Genomic DNA, 15,503 nt, shown 5'->3' on the forward strand with positions numbered 1-15,503 from the left:
CATGGACAATGTATCACCATGAAAAATTATGCAATATATTTATTCCAAAAAAAAAATCGACATTCCCCTGCCAATGAAGAGACCGTGCCCAACAAATATAGAACAATTACTGTGCGAATAGACACCAGGGTCCTCTTCATTTAGCACGAGTTCTCGTCATTTAGCACGAGTCGGTCAGCGCCGATCTTCGGCCCCATGACAGGTGCTTCATTCATATTCTGGCGTCAGAACCCTCCCCAATAAAAAGGACAGCCCCGGCCGCTGAGTCTTTCCCTCGGAGAGACTCTGGTTGGTTGCCATGTTTTCTTGTTCAGACGCCATAGGTACGTTTTATTTGATTATAATCTAGCAACAATTAATTTAACCTTATTTTTTTTTTGTATTAAATACAAGTAACATATCTTGACGTGAAAAATTCAAACGCGAATAATGTTGTTTATAAGTCAATACGAAATATTACATGTTTTTCAACATATGACTAAAATTCACAGTATAATTTTCATTTTAAATGTCGTTTATATATACTATAGTGTTGGCTATATTACATTTCAAAAATTCATTACCATGTGATTTAAACAGCGATTTTTTAAAAAACAATTTGAGTTTTGTTTTTCGAGAATAAACAAAGTTTTCACATTTTGTATTCAATCGTCTGATATGTCTGAATAAGAACTTTCAATTTACATGCATTGTTCCATGTACTTATATGTTAAAAAGGCGATAAAAGAATTGCATGTATGTAACATCAAGACCAGAGCTAGTGAAGAAATAAACATATAAATATATAAAATAAAGCATATTTTGGGTGTATCAGATACGAAAAAATCCAATGGTTTACTTTAGGAGAGGTAAAGGAAAGATATTCTCTTAGCTTAATTGCTTGCCTTTTATAAAAAACGAAAAAGAACAAAATTACTTTTTTATTATAGTAATTAGTGTATCAATATACAGGGCGCAAAGTTCATCTAAGGTACAAACTCATTATTTCATTCATTATTAAAAAACGCACGTCGTAAAAATTATTTGTAGATTTTTTTTTTCATTGTTGATTACATGAATGATTAAGTGAATGAAGTCTATATATATATATATATATATATATATATATATATATATATATATATATATATATATATATATATATATATATATATATATATATATATATATATATATATATATATATATATATATATATATATATATATATATATATATATATATATCGTCGAGTTTGCATTTTTTGGTGCGTGTTTGCAATACTAAGAGAGACAAATAAAAAAGTTATTAGAACATCCTCATACATTTTGGATTTGTTTGTTTTTGTTATTGTTTTTTTTTTGGGGGGGGGGGGGGGTGTTAACTAACGTTGTTTATTTTTTTTTAGGGGGGGGGGTTGTTTTCGGTTTTTGTATTTAGGTTTTCGCCTTGCATTTAGGTTCATTCATTCGTTACCGGTACTGTCGAAAATTGAGTCAAACCTGAAAAAAATCATGCTAAAATGCAAGTTTATAAAAATGAATTAAAAACAAAAGATAAAAGAAAAATTAATAGAAAAAAACATTCTAAAACAATATGATATCTCATTAGACTACATATTGTACTTTTAATTACTACATAAATTTCGACGATATTTGTTTTTAAAAAAAAATGATGAAAAAATGTAATTATCAAAAAAATGCCATAGTAACGTAAAAAATATATCAGCAACTCATATCGTAACATACAGTACTATTCACTCAAATTGGAGGGTTTTTTCTATGGAATGAATGATTATGTTGTAATCAAAAATTACAAATTCTTAAGATAGATAATTCAATAACGTCATTCTCATTCTCTCTCTCTCTCTCTCTCTCTCTCTCTCTCTCTCTCTCTCTCTCTCTCTCTCTCTCTCTCTCTCTCTCTCTCTCTCTCCAGAGAAAAAAGATGGCTTTTTCTGCCTATACGCGCTTGATAAAATGTTTTCTTATGTATATATATGAAAATATCTTTCTCTCAAAATCTTGTAGCAATTGAAATAAATTAAAACATAATTTCATATTGTATGCAGTACTTATATTCATTTAAAATTATTCAACCTACATATCTCCTGTTTGTGTGGTATCAAATGATTTTTGCAATTCATAAACAAATCATGCATAATAATGTCGCTCATGTTCAAAATAATTCTACTCGTTTAAACATGCATGCCACATGACACAATTTAAAATTCATATCATGGAAATAAAAATGTAACGGTTTGGATGGGGGCTTTCCGTAATTTCCATTTGTGATTCTTCCGGATGCAAATCTTTACAATTGCTTTTTACCAACAATGAAAAGTATACCATATAATAGACATTGTTCACCTATGCGTAGTATAAAGATATCGGAAGAAACTGTCACTTTCAGTGCATGATAAACTTGAAAGGCATGTGCTTTTGACAAATTTACGCTTTTTGGCATATCTGCTATATTCGTTCAATGCTAGATCTAATAATTTTCTATTAATTTTAATAAAGTAAGACAGAATTTCAAATGCTCAACATACATTCATTTATAATTAACGCTGCTTAATTAAAATAATGCGACTCATATTTTTGTTGAACCCCTGTGAAGGTATACCGCTAACAAGAAATGTTCCGAGCACTAAGTATTTTTGACCGAGACAACATTGAATATTTCTATTGACCACATTATGTCCTAATATCTATAAATATGTCACCTTGCACGACTGGTGATTTCCACCTAGTTTATGTACATCAATGCACGTGCTGACGTAAAAAAAAACCCAAACAAACAAAAAAAACCCCACCACTGGCACAGCTTTGGGGGGGGGGGGGTTACATTATTTGAAAAACAAATGAATTTTGACGACATTAAAAGATACGAGTGCACTGATTTGCTGAAAGTAAATTCGAATTTTATACATGTAGTTTGTTGGGGAAAAAATACCCACAAAACCTTTAACCAGAAGTTGATTGTCATAAGGATAAAAAGCAAACAAAGCTTACGCAGTAATCATTCATAGCGTATCTTGTAGATTTTTTTTTCTTGTTTTTTTTATAGCAACGATCATTCAAGATGTAGTGAACAAATGCCCTGTCTCTGTAGCTCTTGATATCTGACTATAAAAACCACACAAAAGAATTTGTCACAGGGGACAATATCGTTTTTTCCTCAATTTGCCAAACATGACAGAAATTAATTAAAGGTCGCTTGCCTCAAAGTATTAAGAACGGACTTGTCTGTCTGTTTTTTACACAGGCGAAACAAACATCAGAAACATGTACAGTTTGCAAATATATTCACCTTGTATGCAGATAATGAGCCAAATATAGATAATCAAAAAGAGACTAAATTAAAAGGTTATACAAAAAAGTAATTCCGACGAATTGTAAATAATAAAAGGTCACCCCTTTTTAAAATAAATATGTATAATTATAACGATCTGACCCCACGCCTTTTATTAATCAAAAAGAGACTAAATAAAAAGGTTATACAAAAAAGTAATTCTGACGAATTGTAAATAATTAAAGGTCACCCTTTTGTTTAATAACTAATTGGAAGGTTTATCAAAAGCTATCTTTATTCATAATTTTGGCTCGAGTCTATTTTCAGTTTATGGTATTGGCTCCTGGGCCATGCATTCACAAAGATTGTGTTTGTAAAATTAAATACACATGACAGGAAACAGAGCACACGTGGCATTCACAAATCTATAAATTTAATTGTTCCATAGGATGTAGAAAATGAAATGCATAAAATCATAAATGCATGTTATAAAAATAGTTTAACAATGAACATTACAAATAATTTGCAACTGCATGCTTTCTTGAATTTCTTTTTTGCTACATTCACAAGTAACCTTTCGATACTCATGTTTTGCCGTCGCGAACTTTTGCACAAAAAATAGATCCATCCGCATCAAATACTATCCGCATCAAATACTAGTATATATATATATAGCGTTGACGAGATGATATGTATAACTTCCCTTCTTGCTAGGACTCTGTTGGATCTTTGTACAGCGACACTTCCCCTTCTCAATTAACCAACTGGATGTAGATAAAATTCAGAATTTATCAAGAAAGAAGTTTTTATGCCAACGAAACACAAAATTATTTTTAAACCCGAAAACATTTCGATGGCAGCAATTTTATGTCTCGATGGGAATTCTCGAATTATAAATAAGGTATGTAACGAGTAATCGTGCACCACCGAATGATCAGAATTGTGTAAACAATTTTGATTAAAAAATAAACTGGAGTCTTCTGATAAGATACTTTCTCATTATGTGTTATTTGTTTCAAAAACATAAACAAGACAACATATGCAATTATTTATTTATTTACCATGCTTAGTAATATTTCAAAAGTCCATATTTTGGTGTAAAATAAAATATAAATGGGATTCGTGCAAAAAAGCCTTTGGTTAAATCATCTATAAATAAACACCCACCTGTGATAAATCCATTTTACGTTACGCTTGATAATGCTTTGATAATAGTTATTTAAATCGGACTGATTAATAACTTCCATTTTATGTTTACGACCAAAAGTTCAGAGAAATCCATGTTCAAATTTGATTACAGTGGATATTTGTAATCTGTCATTATATAGATCATACAAGTGTCTAGACACTCCACATATATAAGTATAAACAGTGTTAATTTAATTGATCACCAATTCATTAAAAAATGTTTAATAAAATATATTTAAATACTCTCTCTCTCAAAAAAAAAAAAAAAATGGAAAAAAAGATTTTTTTTAAATCATTAAAAAAAAAACCCCAAAGCCCCCCCCCCCCCAAAAAAAAAATTAATAAAATTATCCGTGTCTACTGTTTTTCGCAAATAATAACTACCGAAGTATTTGGAAACAAATTTTAATTCAGAATTTAATTCAACCACTAATTTGAAAACGCAACTTAATTCGTTATATATCAGTTAACTGCCTATCATACATCTCATACATGTAAATTAATAAACTTATGAGGATTTTTCATGCATTTTGTTTAAGATATGTCTTGTTTTCTTTGAATTAAAATAAATACATTGCTTGTGGTTAGATTTTAAACCCAAATCACATTTGTATGTATATATACACTCATACTAAGAATTCATTGCAAGGTTTATTATCAACTTTGCAAAAGAAGGCAAAAAAAAAAAAACCGTCAACACTTAAATCACGATTTAAATATGCACGCAACCAAAATCGTAATTTAAACATGCATTTATCAATGAATCCGACATTTGTCAATTTTCCCTTTAATGCACTTTAGTACAAATTAGATCTTTTAATGTGTAATTTTCATCGTTTAGTCGTATTTTAAGAGTCGGCTGTCAAATGAATTAAAAAGATGACTAACTGTCTAATCTTCACGTCAGACTTTGCATTTGGTTTATTTTTGATTATGTATTTTTTCTTACCCACTTCGCTTCGTTGCATTATGCTAATGAACAAAGATGTTACTTATAAAGGAATGTGAACCGTTGTGCGGCATATCATTTGAAAAAGGGACAGAACTCGTGGGTGACGGGGATACTAGTATGCTGACGTTCGCTTTGTGAGAAGTAACTTTGTGAATTTGATATTTCTATAGGGGTACATTTAGTCCATGATGAATTGTGACCTGTGCATTCTCTTGTCCTACATGCTGCGCATGCTCTGTCAGTATGACACAAAGCTTGCCGAGCAACCGGGTAAGTTTGTTTTTCCTCAATTCTTTAAACATTTCTTGATTGTATTTTTTACAGATTGAATATCTGATAATTTGGTTGAATTTTAAACATATGAATAAGTAATGCACTCCAAATCGTCACGTACAAATTATCACTAATCAAAAAGGACAAACCCAAAAGAAAACATTATTTATCTTTTATCAAAATTAAGAATGCAAAATTAAAAGACAAGACAAGAAGTTACTGTGTTTTGTCTGATCATTTGCATTTTGTTTGATTTTTATTTTCAACTATTGTTTTAGATGCATAGTGATACAGCCGCAATTTTGCTCATGGGTAACTTTAAGGAGGCTGGATGGTCAGAAAATCATCCATCAGAATGTTTTTTTTCAAGATATGATTGTTTTCGGCCATAAATTATCATCTATAAAAGAAAATTTCCAAAAATATTGTTTACATTTTTGTACAGAGCTCTTCTTATTGAGGAGATTCATACAGTTTAAAAATGGCAATAACCACCCAGCTCTCTTAAACGACCTAAAGATATATTAAAACGTTAAACGATTCTAAAATAAATGGAGAGAGAGAGAGAGAGAGATGAAGAGAGAGAGAGAGGAGAGAGAAAGAGAGAAAATGAAACTTTAAGTTTATTTATATGTTTATCATTTTTAAACGCGCGATATTTCTTTTGCGTATTTCCTTTCTTACGTTAACATTATAAAAACTTGCTAAGAACTATTTTTCAACCTAAGTCAAACCTTAATTTAAATTGGCCTCGACCATGCAACGAAACAATTTTCTGTGGACGGCTAACGACCTCAAAACTAGGGTCATGAACTTTTTTTTATTCATGTTTGAAACCATTTAGAGTCGAAAGGGTGAAAGACATACAAAAAAATAAAAAACCGACAAAACATTATAATGGGCACATGTTCGTAACTTTTTAAAAAATCTTTGTGGAGGTTTTTACTTAAGAAAAAATATAGATATTATAAATGTTACAATTAAAAAATGCTGAGTTAATGTTGAATGCCAGACCAGAGAAATCTTTAGTATGAAAAATTATACTCATTCTTTTTTTAAATACAGACACCTTCACTACACCTTTAAAAGTATAAACGTTTTAAACATCTTGACATGATTCAGGTTCACATAAAGTTAATAATTTAATTGCAATTAAGATTAATAAGATGCAGAATTGCAAATGTTAAAAAACTTTAAAAAGTTTACAAATTTTAAACGTGATACTACAAATTGCATTTAACTAAAGAGGAAATACAAGATTATAATATCTAATGCATATTAAATTCAGTACTTATGCATCATGAATTAAGAAGATGAATGCAATTATTTAGAATGTTAAATATTATAATTAAAATAATATGTACCTGGTATACTGTCATTCTCGTGTTGGATTAGGATTATGTCTGTTGTATCAAATGATAATCTCCTGTCATAACTATGTTTTCAAAAAATAACACATTCGTTAATAATAATTCAGTAAAATAGATAGAAGAACTTTGCGCTTCCAAAGCTTAAAGCGTAGAACTAAAAAAAAAAATATATAAAAATAAAAGGGAATTGGAGCTTAAGACATAATTCCACCATCTTCCCAAATCAAATGTTTCTTACTCCCTTCCCTTCTACATAAACCTTATGTAGAGCGGAGCGGATCAGAAACTCTTGACTTGGGAAGATGCAATTCCATATACCGATATAGACAAAAAGCCATTACATTTTTTGCCTATATACTTAAATATCATGATAAATATGGTCACGACTTCAATGAAACATCGTATTGTCTTTGTTCCAAATACGTCGAATGAAGCACTTCTGACCATCATACTGTTGCGGTTCGTCTGGCGCGAGATTCATAATGTTGATTGGCAACTAGTGTCATAGTCATCCTTTGGACAGAACATTAACGGTCAATCTGTGGAAAATGAACGGAATTGACAGTTAATCAAATCACACCCTTTCCTGGTATAAATGAATAATGATAAATTTTCCTTACACAGGAAATAAAGAACTTGTCACAGTCGACCAGCAATCTTTGCTGACTCTGCAGAAAACCACCACCAAGGCCCCAAAAAATTACAAATGGAGCTATGGGGGACAAACAGGTACACAAACAGAAACAACTAATTCGATCCTATTTTCATCATCATCATCATCATCATCATCATCATCATCATCATCATCTTAATCATTTTCAGTAGCTGCATTAACAAAGCCGTTCAATACCTGATGATCAGTACCAATTTTTTTCATGAAAAATCTGTAATTAATCTCCAGGGCCGGATCACTGGGCTAAGAATTTTCCGCAATGTGGTGGCAAACGGCAGTCGCCTATCAACATCATGACGTCACGCCTTCACCATGTCACATGGCTGCCTCAATTCGAGTTCATCAACTATGACAAATTAAGCGGCGATGGAATGACCCCAGCCTTTCTGCACCTTAGAAACAATGGGCACACTGGTGATTATTTTGCAATAAATGAATCAAGAAAAAAAATTAATTGATTTGTTCTTAACATTAAGCAAACTTACAGCAACTTTTTGTTTCAGCAAGCATGACCATTGACGACGACGTGTACTTGCGTGGTTCTAACCTTGGGGAGCTTTACCGTGCGGTAGAAATCCACTTCCACTGGGGCCCTGACAACGGGGTCGGTTCAGAACACGTTATTGACAACCATCGACATCCTCTTGAGGTTAGACACTCAACCACGTGCTCATAGACAGCAAATCAAACCATCAAATACATTGCCGCAATACAGAACCTATGTTTCGCCTGATACTAGTATATTACTTGGATATTCCAAAAAAATTAAAGAGGGCTACATTCGCTTTACTGCAATCAAGTAATACTCTTTTCCGTTTCTATTATTACCGTTGGGTTCTATGACACTTAGTGTTAAACTAATCATTGTAGGTGCACATTGTCCATTATAACACCAAGTACAAGACACTGTCTCATGCTAAACAACAACCGGACGGACTGGCCGTGATAGGGGTCTTTGCTGATGTAAGTCTTTACATAATATTATATCGCTGTAATCATAGAGATTCCATTTTATATTAATTATAAAGCTTAGATTCATATAAGCCTTGTTATTGGTTGATCATTGATCTTAAAAATGTGTTTGGTGAATCCAGATTTCCGAGGAAAAGAACCATGCTTTTGAGTTGATTGCTATGGCCCTTGATCAAGTGACTGAATACAGTAAGTTTTTAATATATCAAATGAAGGATTTAGATTCAACCCATGCCAAAATATTTCGTGAAAGTTCCGCAATTCTAAAAAATTAATTCGTTGTCTACCGAATTTATTCCATTTTCTACCAAATTTTACAAGGAAGAATATTTGTTTAGATCAGCGAACCATTGTTACGGGAATACGACCAATTGATATGCTGCCTAATGACACGTCAATGTACTACCATTATGCCGGAAGCTTGACCACGCCCCCTTGTTATGAGTCTGTATCGTGGTACATCATGCACGAAGGAATTAAAATCACACAAGACCAAGTAAGAAATTTTGGGCACAACAATTTGACAACAAATCTATACAATTATTGAAAAATATTTCTTGAAGCTCAGAAGATCAGGAGAAATTTATTTATTACAGATAAATAGGCTCCGTCATCTGAAAGAACATGTGGATGAGGACCATAAGCCACACGGACCCCTACCACCACAAAGACCGGCCGTGGAAGAGCTAAAAGTCAACATCACTCATAACAACACCATACATGCAATATCCAATCCCGACCACCATACGAACAAGGCGAATCAGTACATCCGGTACAATTACAGACCAAGTCAGCCATTGTACGAACGAAAGGTGTATTGTAGCCATCCATCAATGGTCAAACACACGTCTTATTTCCCAGAATTCTCAGTTGGTGACATTGCTGTCAACCATCACGTTTCTAATCTGGGCGACCATGACCTTTCAAAAGACTTGCTGCAGGACACCGGGTCTGGTTTTCATCACGCCATCGGATCCTCTCTCTCCAGTCATCCACATGATGGTCATTCTTCGAGATCCACACCTAACATCCACTCACATGGAAGTGATCTCCCACCGCAAAAAGTGGAGATCGACTTTAATGGCCGCAATTCGAAGCAGCAAAGAATCACGGACGCTTTGCATGGCCATCCAGACGAATTTTTAAACAAAGTTCTTCCGAAGGACTTGGAGGATATCTTGACCAGAAACCACATTCCCAATTTTGAACACAAGTTAGAACAATCAGACATTTACAAAATATTTGGAAATATCTTTCTCAGACAAGCTCAGATTCTTTCCGCTCAAAAGACAATCGAAAAAAGCTCAAAGGTTAATACAAAACTTTTCACTGAACCTGAGATGAAAGAGTATTCAAACCCAGCGTATAGAATAAACAAAATTCAGCATGACATTAAACAACATAACTTCCACTCAAAGAACAAACCACAACAGCAAAAGAGTCAAAACTCTTCAAATCACCTGGCATTCAGACCTAAAGAACAGGTAATCTCGAAACCGTTTGGTGATGATTTACCAAAATCTCATAACCAAAATGCAATCAAACACCACCAGCAAGATGCACAAAATACAGTAAGACACGTAGACAACGCGGCTAACCAACCAGCCAAGGAAAGATTATCCGACTATAAAATGGTGAATAGCAACAAAAAATCAAGCACTTCTTTTAACCTTTCCGGCGAGCGTCCTAATACTTACAGCGCAAGGAAACGCGGTAAGTTGGGTAGCGGTGGGTTCCACTTTTTCGCGCGTAAACCTTCGTATCAACAGCATGGCGGAGAAATTTCCAGAAATTACCCACCGAGTTCCTTACCCGAAAAGAAAAATTCAATCAAATTCATTTCGAAACCTTATGCAAAACATTACAGAAGCTCAGCATCAGTGGAAAAATCAAAAACAAATGTTGATGTTCCTAATAAGAACTCTGAAAATGGTATCTTACATCTTATTTCCCATAACAGTTTTGATGTTTTAGAGAGTGAAACTAGTCTTAAGACACGGAAAGCTCTAGCTGCGTTTGTCCAATCGGCACCCAAAGTATCAGATAGTCCTGGATTTAGCACCAAACGTACACCTAGCGTCCCTCTAGAAACACTGGGGCTAGAAAAGCCAGCGCCATTTGAAGAAACCGTCAATGATGGTGTATCCAATCTCAAGACTGAGACCGCTGCTGAAAGAGAGAGGACCACACAAACCACTACAAACGTAGACATGACATCGTTCTCAACTTCTCCGACAACTCAATCTCCTGAAATAGTCACATCAGCGATACCACCGGAATCATACGAACCAGTCAGAACAACGCTCGGAAACGAGAAGGTTCGCTTTCCGATCCAAAGGGAGAGAAACGCACCCTCCATTCCAATCCGCAGTATGTTGGATGCATACAAAAATATGCTTCCGATGTTAACAAATCCGTCACCATCGAAAGACCAAAAGCCATATCTACCATTATGAGAGCCATTTTTTTCACTCCTACTATCAAGGGAACGCAAAATAAAATGAACAGTGTTTTCCCAACGAGGCCTCTTTTGACAAAATGGTGGAATCGTAGTCTGAAGCTGAAGCATGGAGGAAAAAACATTGGCTATCCAGCATTCACAATGTTTATCAATCGTGATTATAGTCCCAAATGTCGGATGCTAATGTATGAGGGCAGCGGAAGAGCATTATCGTTTGTTTTACCATGTTAGCTTTACTTTTATCCATAAACATACGGATGATGTTATAAAACATTTGTCATAAACCAGAGAAATGTATTTTGTATTTTTAATGCAACTCGATTGATTAACGTTTGAAGTATTTGTGTTCTTTGGTGATGACATATATTGAATAAAATATTGAATATATCATAAATCGTCGACCTTATTTCGATTCAGTTACAGTCATTTAGAGTTTTTCGAATCACCATGCGTTTCGTTTTTTTTTTCCGGAAGTCTGAAGAATCGGCGGTGACCTGAGAAATAATAAATCATTTTTTCCCCTCGCCTTAAAATGTAGTTCATCGGTAGATATTGCTCCTTTTAAGAAAGAATGGTTCTTTTACAAATGAAATAAAGGAAAATTCTTTTCTTTAACTTCTATATGAACACCAGCAAATATTTTATGAATATATTTATTGAATAATTTGTACATCATCAGGTCGCTTTCCTTCACCCAAACGGTTTTTGCCATCATAGTTGATCCCTGGTCTAAATTTCTTCTCAAACACTTCATCTTCACCAATCTGAATACCAGCCTCTTCTAATGCTTTTAAAATGACCTTCACCTGATGGTAAAGAATTCTTACTCAAAGTACTAAAGAAAAATAGTATTTAGTTTATCATTTTTACTAATTGTAATACCGGTATGTAAAAAATTAAAGATACATGTACATGAAACCTTTTAAAACAGATAAAACAGATTGAATTTCTTGTGACTAAAATTTATTGTTAGCTTAATACAAAGATTTTCCATCAAATGTGCCAATGAATCTGTTTTAAAATGAACTAAGATGAATTGATGTAAAATTATTAGAGAGAGCTACTACTAATCTTAACAATGTACAACAGAGTTCCTTAGATTTAATCTTTATTGATATGGATCCTTGAAAAAAAAATACCTTTTCTGAACCATGAACATCCGTGTTAGGGTCATAAAACACACTAACTATGCCAGCTTTCAGGCACCGCTCTGCAAAGACACGTCCCAAATTCACTGCTGCCGAAAGATCTCTGCCACTGAAATACAATTCAAAATATGTAAGAACAATTACCACTTTGTTGAAAACCAAATTTTGTTCCTGTGTGAGAAAATTGCAAGAGTGTTCCAGTTACAAATATTTCTGGCTATTAACCAGTCCACTGACGTTTCTTGCTATTGTTAAAGTTTATCTACTTAGGCTCTGCTGCCAAAATTATTAGCAGTAAACCAGTTTATCATTGCACATTAAAGTTACCTTTCATATTAAAGTTATTTGAAATAAAAAGTTGGATCATAGAAAACATATTCTCAGTTTAAGAGTTTTCAACTTCCTTAGAAGTTTCTTTTACCCTACTAATAAGCTTTAAATAATGTTATATTGCTAGTAAACTGTTTGTATGTTGCTGAACCTTTTACTACTGGTAAACCATTGATAAGTATTTTTTTCACATAGAGATCAATGTTGGCCATTACCTGTATAAGAATTGTCTGATTGCCCATTCTGCAGAGGAAGCTGACACAACCTTCCTCCCTGAAGAATGCTCCAAAATGGCCTCTATCTTTGCAGCAGTTGGATTGATAGTTAATCTAATAATTCAAATACATGTAATTCATTACAGTTCACCTTCAAATGAAGATTAAATAATGATCATTGTACATACCAGTACTTTCAATGACATATTTAAAGGAACAGCAATGCTAACCTATAGTAAAACTCTTTGGTAGGTCTCTGGTATTGCCATCCCTTCCTCCTTGGCAAGAGATTTTTGTATTCCAAACATCTAAACAAAAGGGAAAAACACTAAAACAATACTGATGCTAAACTTCTTGCTATAAATAATCTATAGGACTCAAAAGTGTGATGAGACTCTACATGCAAGTCCGATGGTCATGCCAAAGTCTGATGGTCTGCGCCAAACCTCGATGGTTTGAAACGCCAAAGTCTGACGGTCCACGTGGCAGGCCATTGGACTTAAGCATGACCATGGAACTTTAGCATGACTATTGTCCTTTGGCGTGACCATCAGACCTTGGAGTCTACAAATTTATCAACTTTTTATCCGTAAAACATCACAAATGTTTTTTAAAAGGAATAATATTCTTCTAAAACTCCAAGATTCTGTAATTCTGTAAATTTTTTGGAAGGTATCAATAAATGATCTCAGAAACAATCTGCAAGTTGCTAAATTTTAAGAACATAAGTCATGGCAAAGTTTGTAAACAATCTACGATTTTTAGTTATAGTGTAAGGCCATCCTTAAAGAGCTTTGTTTCCTTTAACCCAGTCTTAATCTTAAAGATGAATAGCTGGTTATGTTTTCAAACATAAGGATTCAAGAGGTCAGTTCTTTATCATATTAAAATCACTTTTATCGTTAAAATAAAAAATAAAAATGAAGGTTTCTTTATTTCAATTTTTTGACACATACCTATCATTTCTGTTGATGAATTCAGGATTTATTTCATAATCTTTATTGTCCTCTGAGCATCGTGAAGATGAAAATGATAAACTTCTATCTAAAATAGAAAATAAATACCGGTAACAAAAGTGTAGCAGAAGAAGGAATAAGCATATAAATACATAGAAAATACGAGGGTTGTCCCAAAATAGCGTATTTTAATTACGGGTTAACTCTTCAACTTGTCACAAAACGCGCTATAAAATATTTAAAAGTTTTGTTATAGCCAAAACATTTTTTGAGCAAATAGTATAATTTTTACCAAATGTAAATGTATGATTTATTCTTATTTTCATTCAAAAATTACTTTTCCTTGCAATTTTCATTTCATTATGTTCAATTTAACTTTTTTGTTTTTGACATTGCGCCGCATATCAAATTTCTGATCTAACATGATTTTATTTCACTAACTTAATTAATATTAGACAATATATGATTTTAAAACATTATTTGAATGCAAATTACTTGAACCCTTTGTGGCACAAATTTCATTTTTCTGTGTCTTCGATTAACTGAATAACGCCACTTGTCTACGCTATTTTGGGACAAACCTCGTACATGTATGTATCTGAACTGGGAATTCTACCCAGGACTCCTGCAATTCTAGTCAGGAGCTCTACAATTGAGCTACCCAGGTAGATATCTATGTATTCTTCTTGAGAAGTGGACAGGCATACCATACATCCATTTCTCTTCGCAAGCCCTTATATTTTGATTCTGGAAAACGTGTAACTGTCGTAACCAAAGATGGTCTACACTGGAGTCGAAACATGGGTCATAGCATAGACCGTCTTTGGTTCCGACTTTTACATGTTTTCCAAAATCAAAATATGAGGGCTTGCGAAGAGAAGTGGATGTAGGCTATGCCTGCCCACTTCTCAAAAGAGAATAGATATCTACGGTCTTTAGAGCCTCAATTGCTACATTCCTCCCTCCTTAAACAGCTGTAGACTTTGACCAATCGATAAACAGGCCGTGTAGATTTCAGTCTGTTAAATATGGTATTGGACCCAAAGACACATCACAAGTTTACCTTGCCACGACATATTAATAATTCATATATATATATGTATGTATATGAAGCCTGAACAAGGAAGGTCATGGCACAACCTGTAGTAGGACAGCAGAAATGTGCATGTGTAAAAACACAGAAAAAGTGGCTGGACCGGGAATCGGACCCGGGACCCCCTACTAATTTTTATATTAAGTGCATGTATTGTAAATTCATATGAATCGCAAGAACTTTGGAATAGGTTTGCTGGTCGACGAATACAACCCCACAGTACTAAGAATATTGGAAACATCATTGAATGCAATCATTTCGAATTTTCTCCGAATCTCATCAAATACAGTTCTTTTTATCCATGTCCGTTTTAATGGGTGGTCCAAACTCAAATGGTAATTAGCAAATATTAATAAACACTTACTTAATAATGTTAAACGTTTCCCTTTTGCTTGATTCCTACATAGGCAAGTGAATGGGGATGAAATTAAGGAAAGTAATTTGCCCTGCGACATTTCAACAATTAAATTATTAACTCAAACATGGGCAATTCGTATGAAAAAATTAAAAATAATATGGCGTTGATTTGTTTGTCAATAAACAAAAAATAAAGATATACATGTTTATACAAATACACAGTAAAACTGAAAATCAAAATC

At 33.4% G+C, this 15,503-nt stretch overlaps 2 protein-coding genes across 2 annotated transcripts; one reads left to right on the forward strand and one right to left on the reverse strand.

Annotated features, from left to right (window-relative positions):
- Nucleotides 1-11,461, forward strand: LOC105333957 (uncharacterized). The gene is made up of 9 exons (XM_034481625.2): nt 1-323; nt 5,584-5,683; nt 7,681-7,785; nt 7,958-8,143; nt 8,233-8,378; nt 8,600-8,692; nt 8,824-8,890; nt 9,040-9,197; nt 9,298-11,461. Exons 2-9 carry the CDS (start codon nt 5,599-5,601, stop codon nt 11,155-11,157), a joined length of 2,700 nt encoding a protein of 899 aa, XP_034337516.2. The 5' UTR covers nt 1-323; nt 5,584-5,598; the 3' UTR covers nt 11,158-11,461.
- Nucleotides 11,462-11,799: 338 nt separating this feature from the next.
- LOC105333956 (large ribosomal subunit protein uL18m) lies at nt 11,800-15,391 on the reverse strand. Its single transcript, XM_011437197.4, has 6 exons — nt 15,269-15,391; nt 13,812-13,899; nt 13,086-13,163; nt 12,856-12,969; nt 12,302-12,419; nt 11,800-11,968 (listed from the first exon to the last, which is right to left on the reverse strand). Exons 1-6 carry the CDS (start codon nt 15,357-15,359, stop codon nt 11,816-11,818), a joined length of 642 nt encoding a protein of 213 aa, XP_011435499.3. The 5' UTR covers nt 15,360-15,391; the 3' UTR covers nt 11,800-11,815.
- Between the last annotated feature and the right edge of the window lie 112 nt (nt 15,392-15,503).

This window comes from Magallana gigas, chromosome 3 (assembly GCF_963853765.1).
Source record: "Magallana gigas chromosome 3, xbMagGiga1.1, whole genome shotgun sequence".
Classification (NCBI taxonomy): domain Eukaryota; kingdom Metazoa; phylum Mollusca; class Bivalvia; order Ostreida; family Ostreidae; genus Magallana; species Magallana gigas.